This window comes from Sciurus carolinensis, chromosome 1, assembly GCF_902686445.1.
Source record: "Sciurus carolinensis chromosome 1, mSciCar1.2, whole genome shotgun sequence".
Classification (NCBI taxonomy): domain Eukaryota; kingdom Metazoa; phylum Chordata; class Mammalia; order Rodentia; family Sciuridae; genus Sciurus; species Sciurus carolinensis.
In genome coordinates, this window is record NC_062213.1 from 50,660,222 (window position 1) to 50,684,238 (window position 24,017).

At 35.6% G+C, this 24,017-nt stretch overlaps 1 protein-coding gene across 3 annotated transcripts in view; it reads right to left on the reverse strand.

Annotated features, from left to right (window-relative positions):
• The window catches only part of Wwp1 (WW domain containing E3 ubiquitin protein ligase 1), a 117,248-nt gene that overhangs the window by 48,482 nt on the left and 44,749 nt on the right, over positions 1–24,017 (reverse strand). For 2 of the 3 annotated variants that reach the window (XM_047545722.1, XM_047545738.1), the window contains exons 6-9: positions 17,849–17,986; positions 17,692–17,758; positions 13,575–13,759; positions 484–823 (exon numbers count right to left, since the gene is read on the reverse strand). In XM_047545722.1, the coding sequence (XP_047401678.1) occupies positions 484–823; positions 13,575–13,759; positions 17,692–17,758; positions 17,849–17,986 (730 nt within the window). The remainder of the gene's footprint in view (positions 1–483; positions 824–13,574; positions 13,760–17,691; positions 17,759–17,848; positions 17,987–24,017) is intronic. The other variant, XM_047545730.1, reaches the window with a different exon arrangement.

The following is a 24,017-nucleotide window of genomic DNA, read 5'->3' on the forward strand; positions in this document are numbered from 1 at the left end:
TATAGAGGGAACCTTTAAGGAGATTATGAATTACTAAGCAGCAATGAAAAGTGGTTCATAATAGAGCCAGTTGTCAGGATTATGTAACTATCACCAGCACTCAATATTAGTGGGGGGGGGGGGGGGGGGGGAGGTTAGTTGTTCTCAAGTATGAGGTCTGGAGAGCAGACCACAAAGAAAAATAGAACACTGAAGTTATTATAGTGTCATGATCACTCTCATTAAAAAGTCAAAATCAAATCCAGGTCTACGCAAATTAACATCTCTTTTCCCTTTATGTTATGTATACTTCAACTAGATGAGCAATTGTTCTTAGTTCCAGAAAGTACTTGTGCTTGGCATAAATTGTGAAAATCAGATTCCAACTTAAGATTTCAAATTTCTGAACAACAGAAACATTTTATATACATATTCAGTAGTCACATATCACCAAAAAATTAGTACTTAAATGTAAGTCAAACTTAAAAAAATTGTTTAACATACCCTGATGGCAAAGATTCTGTGTTGGCACTTCCAGACTGCTGCCGTACAGATTCCACACACCCATCTGGCTGCCTTAATTTGTCAAAAGCAGAACTATTTCCAGAATTAGAGGAGTCAGGGTCTAAAATGCTCCTAGCTTCAGATCCCAATTCTGTACTGACAGAAGGAATACATTCACTGTGCTCTGAGGAAACCATACTCTCTTGTATCTCTTGATCGGGAGGATCTTCAATGGAAGTGCTAGTGTAATTTGAAGTCAAGGTGGTTTCTTCAGATGTTAATTGAGTACCCATGGCAGAAGCATTATCAGTTGGTGCAGGTGAGGATGATTCTTGATTAACTGAGAAGAGAAAATGAATAAGATGATCTATGAAGTATAATGACAAAGCACCCAATTACCGAGTCAATCAATTACACTACATCAGAGCCTAATTCGAACTGAGCAATAAGCAATATACCAGGTACCGATGAAATGAAAATAAAATTATGATTATTATTTTTTATATCTCTCATTTTAAGAAAAATAATAATCAAATTTTAAGTATATATAATCAACTTCAGGAAAGAAAAACCAAACATTAGGATAACAAATGTTTTCCCTCCAAAATATCAATTCTAATAGAAAGTCTAAATGGGCAATATAAAAATGATCCCTTTAAACTTTTCTTCTTGTATACAAATGGTAGCTAATATCATCAAAACCACTTCTTTGCCTATAGGAAATATATAATGGCATTAATTCTTAAGACAGTACAATAGGGAACTGTAAAAAGATCCATGAACTCATTCGCTTTCTGAAGAAATAACACAGTACTGAGACTGGTATACTGGTGAGTACTGGTGATGTAATTTCCATACTTTTGTTTAAAGTATAACTGATCCATTTCAACTATGTGTCACTATAAAAGTGAGTCAATTAAAACTGCAAGGAAAACGTATTATTGAACAAAACCTATCAGAGGATTCTACCTCAAAGTTCTAATGAACTGGTGTGGGGGGATGTAATTAGGCAAATTAAATCTTCAGGTAGTTTTTAAAAGAAAAAAAAACAATAGTGAAAAGGAGAGAAGAATGCATTATTCAAGGAATCAAATGTGAAACAACAGAATAAATCAAGTGCTGTACCAAATATGGAGGAGGGAATGGCTTGGGGGGGAAGGGTTAGAAAACAATAATAAAACGGAAGAAATAAAATATCTACAGAGCTACTTTATACCCAATACTGTTAAGGTATTATGGAGAAATACAAAGAGACTATGCAAAGAAAGACTGAATTCCCATGTCTCCTTTATGTGTTCACTTAAAAATACTATTTTATTTGATTTTCATTCTTTCATGGTGTAAAAAATTATTTTCCACAAAAGAAAGAATTATCACTAATCTTTCCAAAGCAAAATAACATTAAATGGGAAGAGAAATATTTGAAGAAAGATGTTATTGTGTCCAAGAAACAGTCATACACCTTGGTGCACAATGCAACATAGCACATGAAACTATTATTAGAAACAGAGGAAGAAAATTAAATGAAAACTTTATCAATCACTCAAGGCAAAACTTCTCTCCCACACATAATTCAACAAGTTCTCTCAGCTCTCCTCTGTCTTTACCACTACACTCTAGTTCACCATTTCTTGCTTACACTATTTTAAAAAACCTAATTATCTGCCTACCTCTTCTCTCTTCCAACTACAATTCATTCTGCCAACAGCAGCTGAAGTAATCTCATTAAAACCTTGTTCCTCTGAATAAACATGCCAACAGATTCCCATTATAGCTGGGCATGGTGGCCCAAGTCTGTAATCCCAGCAACTAGGGAGGCTAGGCAGGATAATCCTAAATTCAAGGCCAGTCTCAGCAACTTTGCAAGGGCCTAAGCAACTTAGTGAGATCCTGTCTCAAAATAAAAACTAGAAAGAGTTGTTGATATTGGCTCAATGGTTAAGCCCCCTGGGTTCAATCTCTGGTGCCAAAAAAGATTTCCATTGCAAGCAGAATAAACATCAAAGTATTACAAAGTTTTTACCACAACCTAGTCCACAGCTATATCTGACTTCTTACAAGGGTTGTCCTTCTGTTCTTTGAATAAAACAAAATCCTTCCCATGTCAGGAATGTGAACTTACTTTCCTTTGGTCTTAGAATACTTCAAGACAGGTTTCTTCTCATGGTTCAAATCCAAGCTTACTACACCTTCAGCAAGGCAGTCCTTGAACACCTTAATTAATGTTGTACACACCCACCCTCATTCTAGGTTGCATATTATACTGATTCTTTTTTTTCCTCATGTTTTGAAATTATGTTTTTAAATTTTTCATTAAGTTTGGAGTGAAAAAGTTTTGTCAAACTTGTTCTTTTTTGTTTTCCAATAGCTAAAAAAATGACATATGTAAGCTATAAATATTTGCTGAATTAATAAAAGACAAATCACAAAGGAAAAATTGAATATACCTGTCTTGAAACTATGCAGATAAAAAACAAAGCATTAGAAGACACATTAAAAATATAAGAGAACTAATAATCTAAATCAATAAACTTGGTCTAAATTTTGGAGTTAAAGGTAGTTATACATATTTGTATAATATGTGTAACTGTATACATATCATACACATTTTTGGAGAAGCTTGAATGTGTAGAAGACAAAAAGAAAATCTCCAATTCTACAATCAGGTGGCTACATTCTGATTATAACTCAACTAAAGTAGAAATAAACATAACAAAATTCAACTTACTGAAATATTTACTAAAAGTCTGGCAGAAACTGCTCTCTACTTCTCAAGGATTGTCTTTGATGAGAAGACTGGTTCTTATACTTCCATTAAAATGGTAACTTGCTTAGAGGATTAAAAAATGATAATTATTATTAAGTTAAAAGGACATGAAAATGAAATCACAAACTTTAGAGGAATTAATGACAATGAAAACACCTATGTCAAATGATACTGGACATGGCCAAAGCAGTACCCAAGGCTAGAATAAAGAATGGTAATAAATAACCTTACAATTCAATTATAGAGCCAGGGTAGAAACAAAGAGGTTGAAGGAAATGAATCAAAAACTGATAAAACAGAATAGAACTTCCTAAACTACCTGAGAGGAGTCAACTGGGATCTTTCTGAAAAACTGTATCTCAGTTTCCATCCTAAATTTTAAAAAACTCTAGGGGAAACCTGTACAGAAGGGCCTGGGAATCTATATTTTAAACAAATGCATCAGAAAAGTTAGAGAAACCATGAAATATAGATTGCCAAGTATTGTAAATAAAAAGAAAAAATTTACAAGAGCAAGGTAGAAATGGGAAAGGCAACAAACAAATTGATACCATTCACCTTAAAGGCACCAGACTCAAGACAGGTTTTTGAGAAAATTCTATACGACTTTAATGAATTGGATGATTCCGAGATTATTTAAAGTGTTATATGAGGACAGAAAAAGAGAAAGGTAGCTTTCCAACATTCTGTGAAGGTAATACAACTCTTTCAAAACTAAAATCGAACAGCAGCAGCACAAGAAAACCAGAGAGCAACATCATATATGTTCAATATTAGGGAATTAAGTTAAGAAATCTACTATGGTAACAAATTACTAGATAAAGGTTTTGCAATTATTTTTAGTACAAACCAAAAGGTGTTAAATAAAATATTGAGGATATACTTGAGAAAGAAATTATGGTACACCCACACAGTGGAATATTATTTAGTGATAAAAATAAATATTAACCCTCAAAGGACACTGAGGAACCTAAGTGCACACTGCTAAGTCAAAGGAGTCAATCTGAAAAGTCCACAATCTGTATGATTCCAACTATATGACATTCTGGAAATGGCAAAGCTACGGAGACAGTAGAAAGATTAGTGGTTTCTAGGAACTGGGGGAAAGATACACAGATGACGAACAGAAATTTTGGAATAATGAAAACTATTCTGCATGATACTGTAATGGTGTGTACATGATAATATGCATTTGTAAAAATGCATATAAAACCATTATACAGAGAGTGAAACTTAAACTATGGACTTTAGTTAATGACAATTTATTAGTAATTCATTAATGGTCCACTGGTTGTAACAAATGTGCCACAGTAATGTAAAATGTTTATAATAGTAGGGGAAATTCTGAATTACATTCAGGGGATACTTGGGACTTTTGTATTATTTGCTCATTTTTTTTTTCTAAATCTAAAACTGTACTAAAATATAAAGTACATTAATTTTAAAAAGCTGGCCAGAGATAATTTAATTCAATTAAATAACTCAATAAACATTTGTTAGTCTATACTAACTGTGTTAAGAAGCCAAAAAATATCTTTGATTGGAGGGATTACTATTCATATACATCAGTGGTTCTCAACTGGGAGAGACTTTGCCTGCCCTGCTCTCAGGAAACACTTGGTAATGTCTAGAGATGTATTTGTCATAACTAGAGGAGAGGGGGTGAAATTACTGGTACCCACTGATCAGGAATACTCCTAAACACCCTGCAGTGCACAAGACAACCTCCAGTGACAAAGAATTTGCTAACCTGAAATGTCAATCGTGCTAAGGTTGAGAAACTCTGACACACATATATCCAGATATCCAGCAGTGTCCAACCTTGTGCTGTTTATGCAAAATAAACACCTATTGACAAATGTGTAAAAGGATGAATGAATTGACAAATTCACAAGGGAAGGTAAACAGAAATGAAAGGAAAATGACCAGGGTCATAGGTTTCCTACTTGTGAAGGGAATATGAAGAATCATATACAAGCAAATAATTAAAACCTTATGTGACAGATCCAAGATGGCAAAATAGAGGTTGTGTTTCTAGATACTTCATGGTGTGAAATCAAGAAAGCAGACAGGCAGCTTCTTTGCAAAGTGAGTAAACAAACAAACAAAAAAAAGGTGGGAGGACTTCACTGGAACCTAAAAGTGGACATTCAAAGCAGACCAGGGACATAGGAGGTTGGACATAATAAAATAAGGAAAAAATCCTCAGTGGCACAGTTGCTGCCACAACCAGGCCAGAAGCTACAGCCAGAGAGGTCCCTTCATTGAGCACAGTAGAGGGATAAAGGAATTAAAGGAACACGCATTTTTGGGAGGCCCAAGGTATGTCTTGGTACAGAGCATTTAGACACCAAGGACACTGCCAAACAAACCTGAACTACTCGCTTCACGATATCCCTACGTGGGGTAAGAAGTCAAAATCTCTCCAGACAGCAGTATCCGGGAAGAAAAAGGAAGGAACCATTTTGCAGCTTCTGTGCAGAAGGGGCCAGAAACTGAGAAAGCCAATTACTGGCAAACCTGAGTTTGGCCTGCAATATAGGCCCAGTAAACACACACTGCATAACATAGAGTGTGCTTAAGTGATCAGGAGAAAATCAAAACGTGGAGAGAGGGTTACACAGGGCAACTGGTCATGGAAACCCACCTGCCTCTACCCCTCCCGGTCCAATCCAACTGCCTGAAGGACCAGCTGGAAGAGACATATCTGGCTGAGAACTCAGAGACAGGACTGGAAGAAATTGTTTGGAGACTGAACCCAGGACCAGGAAACATGGGGTCTTTAGGTGACATAGGAGTAGGCTCCACCACCACACAAGTAGAACCCAAGGGAAAGTCCTGGGGTAAAGTCTTCCAGCATGGACCAGCAAATACTGGGCGGTGGAGGTGTGCTGATTTAAAATCTCCAGACTAATGAGCACTCAGGAAAAAGCCTGGCTCCCACCTAAACCTAAACCCTACCTTCAGGAATTCTGCCTACGGGATTACCTCTCTCACTCCAGCAATCCAGAGGGTGGAGAATCAAACTTCAGAAGACCCCACCTAAAACTTCCAAGAGAAGCTGAGAATATTTTGAACTATAACAGAAAGAATTCTTTAACTTTTCATCATGACTGTTTTTTTTTTTTTTTTTCTTTCCTGTTTCACTATTTGTGACCTTAATGGTATATGGACATTTATACAGTCCTATTTTTTTTTCCCTCATCTCTAGCATTTTTGAAGCCAGTAATTTTACATGGATTATTTTTTTAAGAATTAGAATGTTTGATTAGTATATTTTAGTTTTGTTTTGTATTCTTTTATTTTTACTTTTAATTTTTAAAAAACTTTTGCTTTATATATATTTTTTCTCCTATCTACCTGTTTCCCTTGATTCTCTTTTCTTCTGCTAACAGACAATCTCTACTGTTCTCTTTCACTCTTTAATCTTTTACTTCTGTCTTCTTTCCTCCTCCCCCCTCATAGTCATCCCTGTCTACCTGTCCTCATAATCTCCCTGTGCACCATTTGAAAATGTGAACCCTTAGGGCAAATTTGCTGTTCTTACTATAGGCAATAACTGATCATATAATTTCTGTTTATTGTGATAACACTGTAGACATCATAGTAGGAACTACTTGGTTTAATGCTATAAACTGTTTGCATTGGTTATTATTATTTGTCTCCCCCTAAACAGTGAGGTACCAGAAACCTTCAGGGACACTCTAAGTTCACAGGATAGAAACTCTACTGCCTCAGATCAATACTGTTAGATGGGTAGACACAAAATAAAAAAGAACAAGTCACCCCAAGCAAACCAAGATACTCCAATAACAGAACCCATCAACATCACAGTGGAAGTACTGACAGAGGAGAAATTTAGATTGTACATAGTTGAACTGATCTGTGAAGTAAAGGATGATGTAAGAGAGCAGATACAGGTAGCAAAAGATCACTTTCAATACAGAGATTCTGAAAAATAAACAAAAAACAAACAGAAATCCTTGAAATGAAGGAAACAATAAACCAAATTAAAAATTCAATAGAAAGTATCACCAACAGATTAGACCACCTGGAAGACAGAACCTCAATCAATGAAGACAAAATATATATTCTTGAAAACAGTTACCACAAAACAATGTTAAGAAACCACGAACAGAACTTCCAAGAATTATGGGATAACATGAAAAGACAACAATTAAAATTTATCAGGACAGATGCAGGCACAGAGATACAAACCAAAAGAATGCACACTCTTTTCAATGAAATAATATAAGAAAATTTCTCAAATCTAAAGAACGAAATGGAAAAGCAAATACAAGAGACTTACAGAACCCCAAATGTGCAAAATCACAGCAGACGCACATCGAGGCACATTAAAATGAAAATGCCTAACATACAGAATTAAAGATAGAATTTCAAAGGTTGTGAGAGGAAAAACATCAGCTTACATGCAGGGGAAAACCAATACAGATCTCAGCTGATTTCTCAATCTAGACCCTCAAAGTTAGGAGATCCTAGAATTGAACATATACCAAGTTCTAAAAGAAAATGAATGGCAACCAAGAATCCTATATCCAGCAAAATTAAGCTTCAAATTTGAAGATAAAATTAAAAACCTTCCATGAAAAATAAAAATTAAAAGAATTCACAACCAGAAAGCCTGCACTTCAGAATATTCTCAGCAAAATATAAAGATGAAAAAAAATAAAAGTGAAAAACCAGCAAAGGGAGGAACAACATTAAAGGAATAGTCAATCAAAGAGAAACTAATTCAAGTTAAAAACTAGAAATAAACCAAAATGACTGGGAACACAAACCATATCTCAATAACAACAATAACATTAATGACCTAAACTCATCAATCAAAAGGCACAGATTGGCAGATTGGATTAAAAAGGAAGACCCAACATATTCTGTATATATGAATATAGAGTTAATATTATATATCAGCAGTTACACATGAATATTTTTGATGGATAAGCAATATTGTTATATTATGTGTGAAATCTGGGTTATGCCTATAGAAATGAGTATATATATATACATATATATGTAAAATATATGGTTTTTTATGTGAATATGAATTTATATCTCCAAATTCATAGGTACATTCATGTAAAATGTTATAGTTTATATGTATAGAGGTTTCTCTGAAGTGTATTGGTAGATATATGACTAATGTAGAAAAATAGGGTTTAGAAACTGAATATTTTTATCCATTTATAGGAATACAATTATGAATATACATGTAAAAATATACATGAAAATATTTAAGTGGATATAAATTTGTATGTAGTTATTTTTCTTTTGAAATGGATGTTTATTATTTATTTCAGTTTGAGTTTATAATTATGTAACTGAATACATATGAAAATGTAGGAGCAGGAATTTGATTGTTGTTAGTATATATTCACATATATATTAATGTATATAAACATATATAGGAATATATATGTGAATATACATGGATATTCAATTAAAAATCAAAATAAAAAAATAAATATATATATATCATGTGATAGGCATGATAGTAGAAGCTTTTGCAAAACATCTCATTACCTCCTCCACAAGATAGATCACATTCACTGACTTGGGTATTTTTTGTTTGTTTGTTTTTGTTTTAAAGAAATGGGGTCTTCCTATGTTGCCCAGGCTGGTTCCAAACTCCTGGGCTTAAGCCTCAGCATTCCAAGTAACTGAGACTACAGTGGCACCACCACACCCAACTTGACTTTGTTTCTTAAGGAACATATCCCAAATTTCACTTTCAGTCATTATGACTTTTGAAGTCACAAGAAACACTTCCTTAATTTCATGTTTAATCTTTGAGAAGTTTTATATGGACTTTATGATATATCCATCTCATGGTACTAAGCAGCTGTTCCTCATTCTAACAGTTCTTTCAGGTAAATAAGAAAAAGGTAGAAACTCTGGAGTGTCTGAATACCATTTGGTTTGAGTATGTTGGCTCCCAAAGGCTGATGTACTTATAAGCTTGGTCCTTAGTGTGCTAGGAGGCAGAACTAGAGGTGGCACCAAGAGAGAGGAGTCATTGGGGATGTTACTTTGGAAGGGTTTAAGGTAGGTCTTGTGGAACCCTAGTGAGTTGCTGAGAGAGTGAATTGTTATAAACAAGCAAGTCTGACCTCTTAGTCACCTCTGGTTTCCTGGTTGGCCAAGTGATCTCTCCCTTTGGTATGTACTTCTATCAAGAAGTCATCCATCCTGGCCTCCAGTCCTTCACTAGAAGTCAAACAAATAGGACTACTTGGGCTGGAGGTATAACTCAGCAGTAGAGCATTTGCCTAGCATGCATGAGGTCCTGGGCTCAATCCCCAGTACTGTCACTCTCACACATATACACACGCACACACACAAATGGGGCTACTCTTGAACTTTCAGCCTCCAAAACTGTGAACCAAATAAACCCTTTTTCTTTATGAGTTACCCAGACTCAGGTATTTTGTTACAGTCACAGAAAATAGATGAATAATATATTATTTTTACTCCCATTTATAACTATGACATGAAAAACAGCTATATGCACATACACTGTAAGTTTCTTCAAATGTCTATTCACACTTGAGAGACTAGTGTGTCTACAAAGTGAACAGAACACAAGAGAGTCTCATAGTAATAGTGTGCTTCTTTATCTTAACTGTAATGGCAATTATAGGGCTGGGGATGTAGTTCTGTGAAAAATGCTTGTTTTTGCCTAGCACGTGGGAGGCCCAGGGTTCAACTCCCAGGTAACAAAAAACAACAATAAAAAAAGTTAAAATGGAAGTTAAATTGTACAGAACTACAGACACACACACACACACACACACACACACACACACACACAGTACAGGCAGAACTGGAAAAATGTGAACAAGTTCTGGGGATGGTTATCTACGTCAAAGTCCTGAATTTGATTTTATAATGTACTTATCTACGGTGTTTGAACAGATTACAACTCTCAATGTATTTAAAATTCTTCAGAATAAAAAGCCAAGAAAAAGTCTAATAAATTTATAAAACGTGTTCTGCATGAAACTTACCATACTGAGCTCTGATCTACTAATAAAATAATAATATGTAGAAAAATTCATTTCATACTAAAAGTTAGGGGTATGAGAATAAAGTGGAAAATATATACTATGGTAGATGGTTTTTATTTACTATCTCATTCAATCTTCAAAAGAGTCTGGGAAGTATTTAAATAAGAGTACTATCCTCTTTATAAATGGAGGAGCTAAATATTGCAGATTTCTCCCAGATCACAGTTAACATTTTAGGTGACTGAGCTCAGTCCTGGCTGAAGCCAAATATAATCTTTTCACTACATCACAACTGCTTCCCATTATAGCCTAAAATAACTACTAATATATACCAACTAAACCTGTCAAATGGATCCTCTTAGTCAAGATTTGAAAGGAAAGGAAGGGAAAAGTCTTCACTCATTTATAATGCTGTGAAAAGGTATTGTATGTCTTAAATTCCTTATACTGGTCTACCATTCCTTATCTGAAACCCTTGTGGTCAGGTATGTTCCAGAATCATTACTTTACAGAATTTAGATGTTATATAACACATATATTATATATTACACCGATACCAGAGCAGGTTAGGGGCCATACATTGTTATTTGGGTAACTTTATAAAGGAAACAGGTTTATTTAGCTCACAGTTTGGGAGGTTCAAGTGCATGGCATCAGCATCAGTTCAGCCTGGTTGAGGATCTCATGGCAAATGGGAAAGCATGTGTGAAAAGGGATCATCATATTTCCAGGCAGGAAGTCAGAGAGCAACCAGCTGGTCAGGCTCCCACTTATGACCAATTCACTCTCCTGAGACCTCACTATGAGTCCCAGCAGGACTACCTTAATCCTCTCTGAGGGCACACCTCCAATGAGCTAAGCTCCGACCACTAGGTCCCACCTCTTAAAGGTCCTGCCATCTCTCACATTACTACACTGAGGGTCAAGCTTCCAACACGTGAAACTTTGAGGGGCAAATCACATCTAAACTACAGTACCAGATAGGAAATTAAAGATACGTTACACATAGAATATGCACACACACCCCACCCTTACCCCACAACTCCAACAACAAAAACTGACTTTAAAATCCTTACTTTTAAAAATGAATACCATCTTGTACCAACATCTTAAAGAGAGAGGGATAGATAACCCATCCCTTGAAAAGATACCTGAATTCATCCTCCTTGTAAGGGAAGAGCAATCATACAAAAGGCATCAGTTACATGTTGCTACCAAAGTAGGTTCTGGAAGCCTTTGTACACCAGCCAACGGAATGGTGGCAGTTGGATTGTTTTGTCACACAACACCAACAATAATCAGAGAAGATGAAAAGGTTGGAGCAATACTATGTGAAGCCTATCATAGTATAAAAGATGAACATTACCCCCTTTGAGACACTATAAAAACTACATACATCAAAGTGAACAAGAAAGCAGTGTACGGTTGAGAGCCTCAAAGCTGGATGTTAGTCACAGCTTTTCTACTTCCTCGTTATAATCTCTCTGTGCTTTAGTTTCTTTGTCAGAGAAAAGAGGAATATATTGATATCTATTGCAAAGAGTTATTGTGAGAGCTAATTCATTTCATGGATATGCAGTGTATAAAACATGTACAACACAAATGTTAGCTATCATTATTTTTATTCAGATACCCTAGATTACCCTATGATTATTATGAATATCATAGGAATTAGTTATGACAGAGCTTTCATTTCTAGTTCTTCACATGAGAATTTATTTTTACCTTGAAATTCCAGGCAAGGATAAGTAAGAGAGGAATGTAAAAAGTGAATTTACTCCCCATTGAAAGGGTCTATAAAAGTATTTGACATGCTAGAGAATTTATATGAGATTCCTACAATGAGAAGAGCCTTAGTTAATTCCTTCCCCCTTTTACATCAACACCTGACTATACCCAAGTGCTAAAACATACAACTAAAAGTAATGGTGGAAGGATACTTTCACAGATCTATTCAAATAGCTAAATGTTTTAGTAATAAGAGCTAACCCATCAAATTCCAAATACTTTAAATGAAGGAAGATGACAAGAAGGACATAGGAAGGTGATATAATCCTTTCTGGAATGTACATTCAACATTTCCATTTTATTCTTTTCATTAATCAAGAGTGGACTTATTAATAAGTGGCCCTGTTATCTAATTACTGCCAGAAAGAATGGAACTGGCTAATCATTCTGAATCCAAAGATAAACCCATATAATAATTCAAGTCATTCATTTGGTCACATAAGGATGAAAGATGTTTTGATTTTTTGTTTTTTGTTTTGTTTTACAACCTCTTTTGAGAGTTCACAAGGAAGTTACACTGCTTAAAATATAAAATTTTTAAATGGATAACAGGATTTTTTTCTCCATGTTTTTGTGTTTTTGTTTTTTTAGTGTGGATAACTATTTGATAACTTAAAAAGCTTTCCCAACTAAAAAGCATTGGCTTCATGCCTTTTTGTGAAGAACTCTGACATCCAGATAAATCTTTTTACTATGTGATATTAAAAAAAAAAAAAAAAAGTTACTGGTTTTTGTACAGCTATTAATTCAAACTGTATTTTTAAAATTGCAAAATTTAATTTCAAGATTAAGCAAATATCCATAAGCAAACTGAGTATTTAGAATGTGTTGTTATGACTACCCAAAGAATGATTTTTAATTGACTTGTATATGAAGATAAATCATTCTACACTGAAGATAGAGAATATTAAGCAGAGTTCTATGAAACTCATACTGTATTTGCTCTTGGAATAAGGGACCATGTTATGTGGTTCATATTATGTTGTCAATTCAGAAAAATCAAAAAAGATTAGAAAGAAAATGTTCTTTAAATACTTCTTCTATAATAGAGTAATTCTTACTTTGAAGAAATATAAAACTTTCTGATAGTTCTATCAAACCATAGTACTTTTTTTTCCCATGTTAGGTACTAATAAGGATAAAAAGAAGCACTTATACATTAAAAGACAATTAAAGAAATCATTCATTACTAAATCAATGCTTCACTAAAGTTCCTTCAGAAACATATTTTATATCATGAATTAAATGGTATTTTGTGGCATAAAGCCCAAGAATATAGCTATCACAAAAGCATTCACTTAGTAAAATGTGCTGTTATCTCTAATATATTTTTGGAATGTCTTCCTAAATAATCTAGAAAATTTTAAATTCAGAAAATATTCAGGAAGTATAATTTAAAACTTACTATCACAGAATAGATTAAGAAAGACTGCACAATAAGGGAAGTATAAGCATAGACAAAGTTAATTTAGTTTGCATTTAAACAATGTGTCATAAATAGCAACACTTACCAGTGTCATTAGTAGGCTCAGATATGAGTGCTTTGGGGGCTGGTGTATTTTTGGGTCTGGCAGCAACCTGAGATGGAGATGAAGGTGTGTTGTCTCCATTAACTACATACGAACAGCATGAGTTTTGGACAACAGTGTTTGTAGGTACATGATTATCTATTCCATTACTACTCTCAACAGCCAACCTTTAAAAAGAAAAAGTCTTACTTCAATAACTTAAGTATGATTAAATGACTTTTCATTAGAATTTTCATGAAAAACATTTACTGAGTTAACATTCAAGTAAAGAGATAGGTATTAAGAGTGATTAACAAAGTTATGGCCTACTTTTATTACCACTAAAGTTTATTTTCAGTTTTAAGTATTTCAATACTAGCAGGCAAAAAAAATACTAATATAAAAATATACTAAATCCAAATGAATTCAGGTCCTCAAAATAATGATCCAGTTGTACATTTTAATATTTCAGTCTAAGGATATAAGCCTATTTTTAATGCTCTGAATGTAGTTTCAAAAAAAAAAAACTCATGAAATTTATAAAAACAAATTTGAAGCTTATAATTTTATTCAATAATGAAGAATAAGCTGAAATGTCTAAATATTCATTACAAAGTATTTAGTTCTAGACACTAAAATTATGAGTATATGATGATCATAGAAAGTTAACTATTATATCCCAGAATTATAAGAATTTATGGTATATAGATTAACTGCAAATAAACAAATAAAAACTATAACTACAAAATCAAACATTTTAAATCCTGTTGGCAGTGGACCGGAGTTGGAAATATCATGGAAGTGGCCAGGAGAGCTTTTCCAAATACATAGGACACCTTATATCCAGAAGCAGCTTAAATGTTGTTTTCAAAATAAAAATCAGATCTTGTTCCTTTCCTGCTTAAATCTAGGGATTAAAAATGTGGAGTGCTGGGGAGATAGCTCAGTCGGCAGAGTGCTTGCCTTGCAAGCACAAGGCCGTGAGTTTGATCTCCAGCACCAAAAAAAAAAAAAAAAAAAAAAAATGTGGAATAAAATCCAGGTTTCTTACCATCATCAAAAAAGCTTCTGAAAATCACATTTCCCACCCCATCTATGTTTATTTCTTTCCAAGTTCCTTGCTCACCTTGCAATAAATAAACTTCAGCAATTTTATTAAGTATGAAAAGCATGATGAAAAGTCTTCAAATGTGTATTTCAAATTATTATACACCAGGCAGCAGAATTATAATGAGAAGATTTTCAGAAAGGGTTAATTACACTCTAGAGTTAAAACAATCTGTAGAACGTAAGTTAACTATAAAAAAACTTGAAGCCTTTGAACTTGCTGTTTTTCTGCCTGGGATGCTCTACCCTCAAGAGTTCTATATGGAAAGTTTTCTTGGCTTTCTAATTTAATTTTAGCTCAAATGAGACGTTCTCAAAGACAATTCCCTAATCTCTCTCTTTGAAACTGGTTCTTTTCCATTTCTGTAACCTCCATCCTATCTCAATGATTTTACAGGTCTTATCACTATTTAGTTAGTTTATTTATTTATTCTGTAGTCTAATAACAGCCTGTATCCCACCATAATGTAAATTTCTTGGGAACTGATCTGGTACTCTTAGTGCTTGGGCTAAGGTCTGGTACTGAACAGGCACTCAATAGGTATCTCTTATATCCTCCTCTCCCTTGTAACCTATAAGATGTATTTAGAAAGTTTGAACAGGTACTGAAAAAAGCTTCCAAATGATTCTGATTTGTACACCCCTCCACAGCTACACAGTGAGAATCAGTGATTCAGGATGTAAATAAGAGAACCCATGTGTAATTCTCCTAGTACTACAGAAATAATCCTTAATTCAAATGTGTTACTATGGAATAAATAATATTAGGTTTTAGATTAGTAGCAATTCAAGTTTGTCCATCTAAAATTAAATTCCAAAGAATATTAAAAAACATATTTCACACTCTAATACATTTTAATCAACCTAATTGTTGTCCACTTTGCCATTAATTTTCTCAATGTAAATTATAATGTGGATAACAAATATATTTAAGGCAAATATACATTCTAGAAGGTGTACTTACCTGTTCAAGTGCTTTTATGAGAATCATTTAATGACAATTTAGGAGCAATGCTATTAATGACTTTGTAGAGTAATAAACATCATACTTTAATCATATACCAACAAACTTTCTCAAATATATCTAGTCAATTTATAGTAATATATTTCTATATTTTCAGGCTTTAATTCCAAAATATTGATCTATTATTCACTTTCATTGCAATTTAGATACTTCAGCCAAAGAATCCTCTTAATTGTCATGAAATGTGAATGCCAGGAAGCTTTTGAAATGGCAGGATGGTTTTTAGAGAAAGACCATAATCTACAGGAGAATGCCAATTCTTAATAATGAAGCCAGAATTGGTGACAGGCAGTTAGTGTAGAAATAGGGGATGGGGTCCAATTGAGGAAACAAAAGCCAGGAAAGCCATCTGCCTCAGGAAGTTGGAGAATGCCCCTGGGAGAATGTAGTATCAAAAAGATCTCCAGAGTCCATTGATTACCAAATTTACCTGCCTTTATCAAGGACTGCAAGCAAGGAGCTGCTAATTAATACCCCCTGGGCCCTTGCCTGGCTGAATCACTTTGGCCCTCCCCTTGCCCCATCCCTTCTCACCTGCAAAACCAGGCCTAGTCACATAGGCAGGAAGGAGAGATAAGGGGGGAAGAGAACTGGAAAACAAAAGAGACCTTAACCTATAAAAGATGTAGGGTGCGCTCACTTCTTGGGACTTTAGAACATCAGCCATGGCCCCCTTCTCCCTCCTGGGAGAAGTCTGTATTATTACTTTTAAATAAAACCTGCTTAATATGCTTGCCTTGGTGTGCTTCTCTAGCGTTCAAACTTCAACATTAGAGGGAGCAGAACTTGTCACCGGTAATCGGCGGTATTAATAAGACAGTAATAAGGTTTTCCACAATATCTGACTCTATTTATCAATACAAAATCCCTAAATACAGATTTAAAGACATTTTCTATAAAAGAATGAAGTACTGACACATGCTACAACACAAATGAACCCTGAAACATGCTAAGTAAAAGAAGCTAGTCAAAAGGAAAGACAGGAGAATGAGACAAACTTCATTACCCTATTTTAAGTATGATTACACAAACAGTTGGACTCTACCTTGTATACAACCAGAGAAATGAAAGTTGTACCCCTTTTGTGTACAATGAATCAAAAAATTTTTTAAAAAACTTCATATATTGTATGAATATTTATGTGAAATGGCCAGAACAGAAAAATCCAAAGAGAGAGAATGTAGATTCCCAGATAACAGAGGCTGAGAGAGGAATGGGAAGTGAGTGACTGTTCACAGCTACCCTTTCTTCTGGGGGGTGATAAGAATGTTCAGAAACCTGTGGTGATGCAACAGTGGTTCACTTGCCCTTTTGAATATAGCTCTGAGGCTTATTTTTAAGAGAGACATGTTTTCCTTTTCCTCATGACCCTCTCACCCTCCCTAACCTGGGGGGGAGGGAAAAAGATTACCTTGAGTTATCTGTGCTCCACAGGAAGGCGATATCTGGCAGGAAGGAGACATCCGCCAGAAGATCTAGGAAGTGAGTATCTACCAAATTAACAAGTGAATGTTAACATACCATCAGGATGCCTTTGGAGCCCCTGTCAGGGCACACCTGGAATGTAGCCTTTGAAGAGCTCTTTTAAAATCCATTTCTCCTGATGGGCAGAATCATAGCCTCTGGGACAGGAGTCCCCTGTATTTCTCCTTTACTAGCAAAGTAATGAAATTTCCTTTTCTTTTTCTCAAAACTGTGTCCTCCTTATTGAATTGGCATCAGGGATAAGGACTGAGCTTTTGGTTATAGTGATAGCTGGGTAACCTGTGAATATACTAAACTCCACTGAAATGGGTACTTTTACAAGGGTGACTTTTATAGTATGTGTATTATATCTCAGTAAAACACTATTTTATAAAGCAATGTTCACAAGCATTCAACAAATAACAAGTTTACATGTAAGCTTTTCAATTATGTGGCAAATCCTAAACTAAGTTTAAGATTTAAAACATCATGCATGGGAAATGTTATATCACATCAATATTCTACCTGGTAGTTGTCCTTGCAGAAGGCTCTCCATTTTCATGCAAGGCGTCACCATTCTGCTGTAGTTCTACTGAAAAAGAAGAAATATACAAACTAGGTTTTTATATACTCCTTGCCAATTTTTTTCTTTAAATTTTAAAAACACATAAAGTCAGCTTACTAGTCGGAGATGAGTTGCAGTTTGTTAGATTCTCTTGCTCAATCACCAAACCATCAAGCACAACTATCAATTCACCAGTTTGCACAATGCCATTCTTGTTTTCCAAGGAAAGTTTTAATTGTTCTTTCACTTTTTCCACTAGAAAAAAAAAATCCTAATTTAAAAGTTTTTGCCACATACAAAAATGTTTTAGAAATCAAAATCACATATTTTAAAAATTACTCTTTTTTTTTTTTTTTGTGGTGCTGGGGATCTGAACCCAGAGCGTTGTGCTTGCAAGGTAAGTACTCTACCAACTGAGTTATATCCCCAGCTCCTAAAAATTACTCTTAATTCAGTACCTGATAGTTACATTTGGAAGCAATTTTTTTGCTTTTTTATCTGTAGACCCTTCTGTATTCCACGAAGATCAATCTTGTAATGTATAAAGCTGCTCCCCCACCCATCAGGTGCAGTCATTTTCCCTGCCTCCCAACCACTTGTCAATCTGTGAACATCCTAGCTAGCTATTGGTTCATCTGTCAGCTTGCAAGTATCCTTCTCCAATATTGGTCCCCTGTTAGCCCCGCGGAATTCAACTGTTTACCATAGCTTCCCCGCCATCTTTCCCCATTCTTCTGTCTGTCCTCCTCACTTTTCTCTATCCTCCTGGCTTTCACACTCTCTCTAGTGTGCGCCCTTTCTCTTTCCTTTCTCTTTTCCTCTCATTTTCTCTCTTACCCTGCAGGGAGACACTCTGTTTGCTTAATAAACTCCCTTATGTGATTTCCCATGTCTGGCGTGGTTCCGTGAGATTTCCTTACAAATCTCTTTCACACCTAGTTAAGTAACTCTTCTCCCCCAACCCCACATTTTCAACATCACCTTCATTGCTTTCATGTACAGTATGAACTTCAGAGAACATAAGTTAGGTGGTGCTGTTAGAAATTCCAGCTCTGTAATTAAGTAGGTGAACTCTGAGTAAGTTATTCTGAAAGGCCCCAGCTCTTTGTCTTAAACCCATGACCTAGGACACTCTACCAAACCCCCCCCTGGGAAGGTTGCACGGCCTACCTGGAGGTCATTAAACTGATAACTAGGTTAAGAAAGAATAGGGCGGTTGGGAAAGCATAGATCATCGGGTCCCAGGGAGTGCCTGAACAATCAGGAACTGATAAGCGGGAACCAGGAACCATAAAAATACCAAGAATACCAAGTAATAATTGTGGATTTTTTTGGGATATAATAACCTTACCCTTCAAGTAACCTATGTGCTGTGTACGTGCTGGATTCAAAATAACCAATAGGAAACCTGTTGCTTACCGCGCGCGCAAAACCTGCCCCTTTACCCTATAAAAACCTGTACCCCAAAAAGCCCGGTGTGCCACATAACCGAAGCTCCGGCTGAGGTTTTGCTGTGCACCCGCAGGCGCCTGTGTAATCAATAAACTGCCTCTTGCTTTTGCAGCCAGGGATCACGTGAGTTCTTCCTTGGACAGGGGGTCTGAGGGTCTTTCATTTGGAGGTTCCACCGAGATTTCCCCTCGACACCCCAAACCCCTGCCCGAGGAACGGCCAAATACTCTGGGAGGTAAGTTAAGCTGGCCAGCAGGGGGTTATTGTCTGTCTTTGTCTGTCTTGTGTAGTTGCTTTGTCTTGTTCGTTCTGAAGCGCAGCGATTGTACTTTGTAGGGGCACGCGTGTTCCATTTGTAGTTTGGGCAGTCTGAGAGGGAGTTGACGAACTCTGACTTCTCTCCTGCTACCCTGGGAGACGTCCTAGGGGTTTTGGTGCCCGATCCGTCGGGACTTGTTTGGTGCTCGATTCGTCGGGACTTGTTTTTGGCCGGAGGGGCTTGCACTCTCCGACCAAGACGCGCAGCGCTTGTAATCTGTTGTCTGGTCTATGTTTTCTTGTGTGCCTGTTTCTTAAATTCCTTTTTTTACCAGCAAGACTGAAATGGGGCAATCCATGGTGACCCCTCTGAGTCTCACCCTCGATCCTACAGACCTAGGTTAATGATTTTTGATCAGTTCTTTTTATCCAACTCGAGTTATTTTTAAACATCTGCTACATTGCAATGGAGATGAATATTACAAGGCCTTTAGTTTTGTGTTAAATATAAGCGCGCATAAAAATTAAATTTTTTAAAATGGATCCAAATACTTTTAATTCACGTAATTTAAAGGTTCAATTCAAATTGGGTAAACTAATGAAAGTAAAATGTCTTTGAAAATAACTCACAAGTCTCTAGGTGGTCAAGCAAATAAAATATTGATGTTAATAAAATGTCTAATATCAATTGTTCCTAGGACTTTTTTTTTCAACAGGAAAGAGACAGCAAATACTGTTCAGGACACTTGACTGCTTTCTTGGTTTTTACAGAATAAGTAAATTAGAGTTAACATGTATGGGACTACTCAAATGTGTTTGTTGGTGACATCTGATTAATTTGCAAAATTAAAATGCTCATTGTTAAATAACATCAGGTACTCTTAACTCCTCAAATTCCATGGGGTATCATACTTAAACCTTATTGGTGTTTTCATAGGTTGGTAAATAAAAGGGTTTAAACTTGCTTTGTGTCATCACTAAACTAAAAACAAAGTTACTAAGAGTTATGTCCTAACAAGTGGAATTCTATATACAAAGGGTCCCAAAAGTTTCAACTGTGTTTCAATTAGAGTACTATAAACAACAAACTATTTAATCTTATTAAAATAGAGCAATTTATCTAAATTCAGAAATTTCATAAGAGTTGTTTCAGAATGTGAACAAAAAGGGGTCAACAAATAGGAAAAAGAAAATAAAAGGTTCTGGGTATGGAAATATATTTAGTAAAAGGAAAAAGGAAATGTTTCTGGGTAAGAAAGTGCTTGTATGATGAAATACATGAGGGTCTAAGTAAGTGCTAAGAAAGTCTGTGTATGTAAAGGGCAAGTTTCAACAAGTTTGCGTGTAACTAAGTTGGTTGTATGTATGTGAGACAGCTAAAGCTATTTAAGGTTTTCCTAAGGTGAAATACTAATGTTCTGATATAAACCAAAGTTTAATCTATATGGTAAAATAACAAGGATTTCTTAGAAACACTAATTTACTCTTAACTTTGTGTCTATTAAGTTTTATTCTTTAGAACAATTAGTCTTAAAAATTGGGGTGTATACAATTATGGTTAAACAACTGTTAAAGTATTGTACTGTGTTACAGAGTCTAAATTTTTCTTTAAAAAAACTAAATTTGGTAAGAAAAAAAGTGTCAAGGTAATTGTAAAATGGTTTCTAGTTGTATATTAAATGTGTTCATATTTTTCAGGTATACAAGTTTTTAAAGCAGGAAATTTATCGAGCTGCTATTCTCCAGATAAACTTGTCTGTAATGGTAATTTTAAGCTTATAAAGAGTAAATTTTATTGGGGATCAATTTCTATCATTTAATGTTCTATTATAGGACCTGCTATCAATGGGGTACGTGTAAAATTTGTTACTTTTTACACTGAGATAAAGAACTTCAAATTTAAATGTAAATGTATATCTAAGAGTTACTGACAGCCTGATTTGTTTAAAGGTTCATATTATAGAAGGTAAAAGCATTTTGCTACACAAAAGAAAAGTTAAAAGCTCTCTCAGCCTTTCTTTGATTGATTCCTGTTTTGGATATAATGTTAGACTGTGTTAACTAATGTTCATATGGACTCAGAAATCAGTATATATAAACTTCTTAAATGACAATTTAAGAAAGAGTATAATGCATTATAGCAAAAATGGGACAACAATGACTGAGATTGGGGTCCCTGACTTCATGACTGTAGCATGCCTGGTGCCTGGAAGTGTTCCTGTGTAGGAGCACAAGATGCCTAACTGCTGTGGCAGTAACCTCCCTGGGGAGGCTCTGTACAGGAGTCCTATCAGCTCTTACATTGATATCAGGCACACAGCTCTTGGGCAGAAAGAAATTGTTTTGCTAGATAACCAGTGTTTCATCAGTTCCCTTCTCTAGTTCCTGCCCACCTTACAGTAACTTTGGACAGTGGACTTATTTGAGAGCTACACAGAGTTCCTAACATTGCACTTTGCAGTTGTGGGAAAAAGTTGCATAGATGGTCTAGTCTCTGTAACTCTCCTAAAAACAAAGAATAATGCTTACATAGTCTTTAACTTAATAATAAGACATGTATAAAGATTGCTAACATAACTCTTTAGATCTACATTTCCATCAGAGAATAGAGCTCCATCTGATCTCAGCTTAATCTTCAAAATCTGTGTTTATAAACCTTTATTTTCTAATACTCCTTTGACCCTCACTGAACTTGAAAATTTGGTCATGCTGGTCATGGCAAAAGGGGCAAAAATTAGTTGTAGGATTAGAACACTTAAGGTCTGTAAAGAGCCATGCCTTACCTGAGATAAGGCTCTGCCTCCCACCTTACTGCATGTTAGAGTGACTCCAGCTTATTTATTTGTAAGTCAGACTTCAGCTTATTTAAAGTTATAATCAAAAGATTGGTTTTTTTGTAAAATTACCATGATCTCAAATAGGAAATATAATGTGGTTCTCAGTCAAAATTCAAGATAGCTATTATACAAGCAGAATATATTTTTACTCTTGCTAATTTCATTTTGTAAAACTGTTACCTATTAATGTTTTGCAGAAGTAGCTGCTTCAAGAACACGCAGCCTAGGTAACTTATGATAATAAGCCATCACCTAACAGATAGTGGTAACAGATACCAGAACAGATAGTGGTAACTTCCAGAACTAATGCAGACTCCAGTTAGATAAAAGGGTAAATAACTGTAAAGTTATGGACATTAAAGTTAAAGCCCAGTACTCTTTCTTTATGACTGGTGAAACTGGCTTGCTGGATGATTAAGATCAAACTTAGAGATTGGAATTAAATACAGAAGGCAAGATAGACCAGTATTTGGATCTTTTGCCCTCAGTCAGCCTGAACCCAGGGAATAAGAGAACTTCTCTAAGGAGCTTTGCAACTCTGGGTCACACAACCTCCTGATCAAGGAGATTGTTGAGACTAGAGGATGAAAAATCACTCAGTGCATCTGCTGCAGAGGAGGGTCATGGAAAAAGGGAGACATCCCTTAATGCTTCCAAAGGAAGTCACCTCATCAAGGAGACCCTACCTAACCAATGGCACTGGTGGAGCTAAGAAGCTGCCCTTAAGTTCTCTACAAGTGGCCCCTGTGGGAACTCAGCTGACTCTTTAACAAGACAGGAACCAGGTCAATTTGACCAACTTGATGTTAGACACCCAGCAAAACAGTTAAAACCAAAATATAACCATTCTTGGGCATTTAAAAGAAATAACAGTTAAATGTAACTTAAGATGTACACTTGTGTTAGTCCACTAGAATAAAAACTGGAAGCTACAAATGAAAGAAAGATTCTTCAGCAAATGTGCCTGATAACTATCAAGAGAAACTGCCAGAGTCAGAAGTTTTTAGTCAGTTTAAGGCCTGCAGACCTTCCTAAGCTATACAGGTAGACTTGATCTATGTTTGCTTGTATGATTACCTAGCCCTAAGTAACAGAAGTATAGAGCTCTCTACTAAACACAGGTTATACCAATAAAGGGATATTTTACAAAATCAGATGACTTAAGTAGCTTAACTATATTTTTTGGGATATCTATGACATTAAGAGTTAAATGTTGTGTTTACATTCCTGATAACCTGGACAATGTTAAAGTTCCCAAATAAAGGCCTTGTCCTTTCCAGCCTTTGCTAGGTCTAGTTATGGGAACAATTTCTCAGTTCTTCCACCTCCTGGTGAGAGATTGACTTCTGTCATTTTCATGATACTCAGTGGCATGTTCCAGATGCTGCAACATTTACTTTGTACTAATTGCATTTCAGTACTCATGTCTTTTTGTTCTTCTGTCATAGAAGCACCCACCCCCAGATGACTTTACAACCTGCTCTTCCCCAACCAGACTTCTACCTTGGACCCCTCGATTGACCCGATTTTTAAAAGAAACTCCAAACTGCTTGCCCCTCACTGCCCCCTTTCAGCTTCGAAGCAGCCAGAACGACCGACGCCCCCTTTTCCTTAAAGCAGTTGGGAGTTCCTATAGCTAAAGGGGGGAATGAAGCCAGAATTAAGGATAGGTAGTTAGTGTAGAAATAGGGAATCGGGTCAATTCGAGGAAATGGAGGCCATAAAGCCATCTGCCTTTG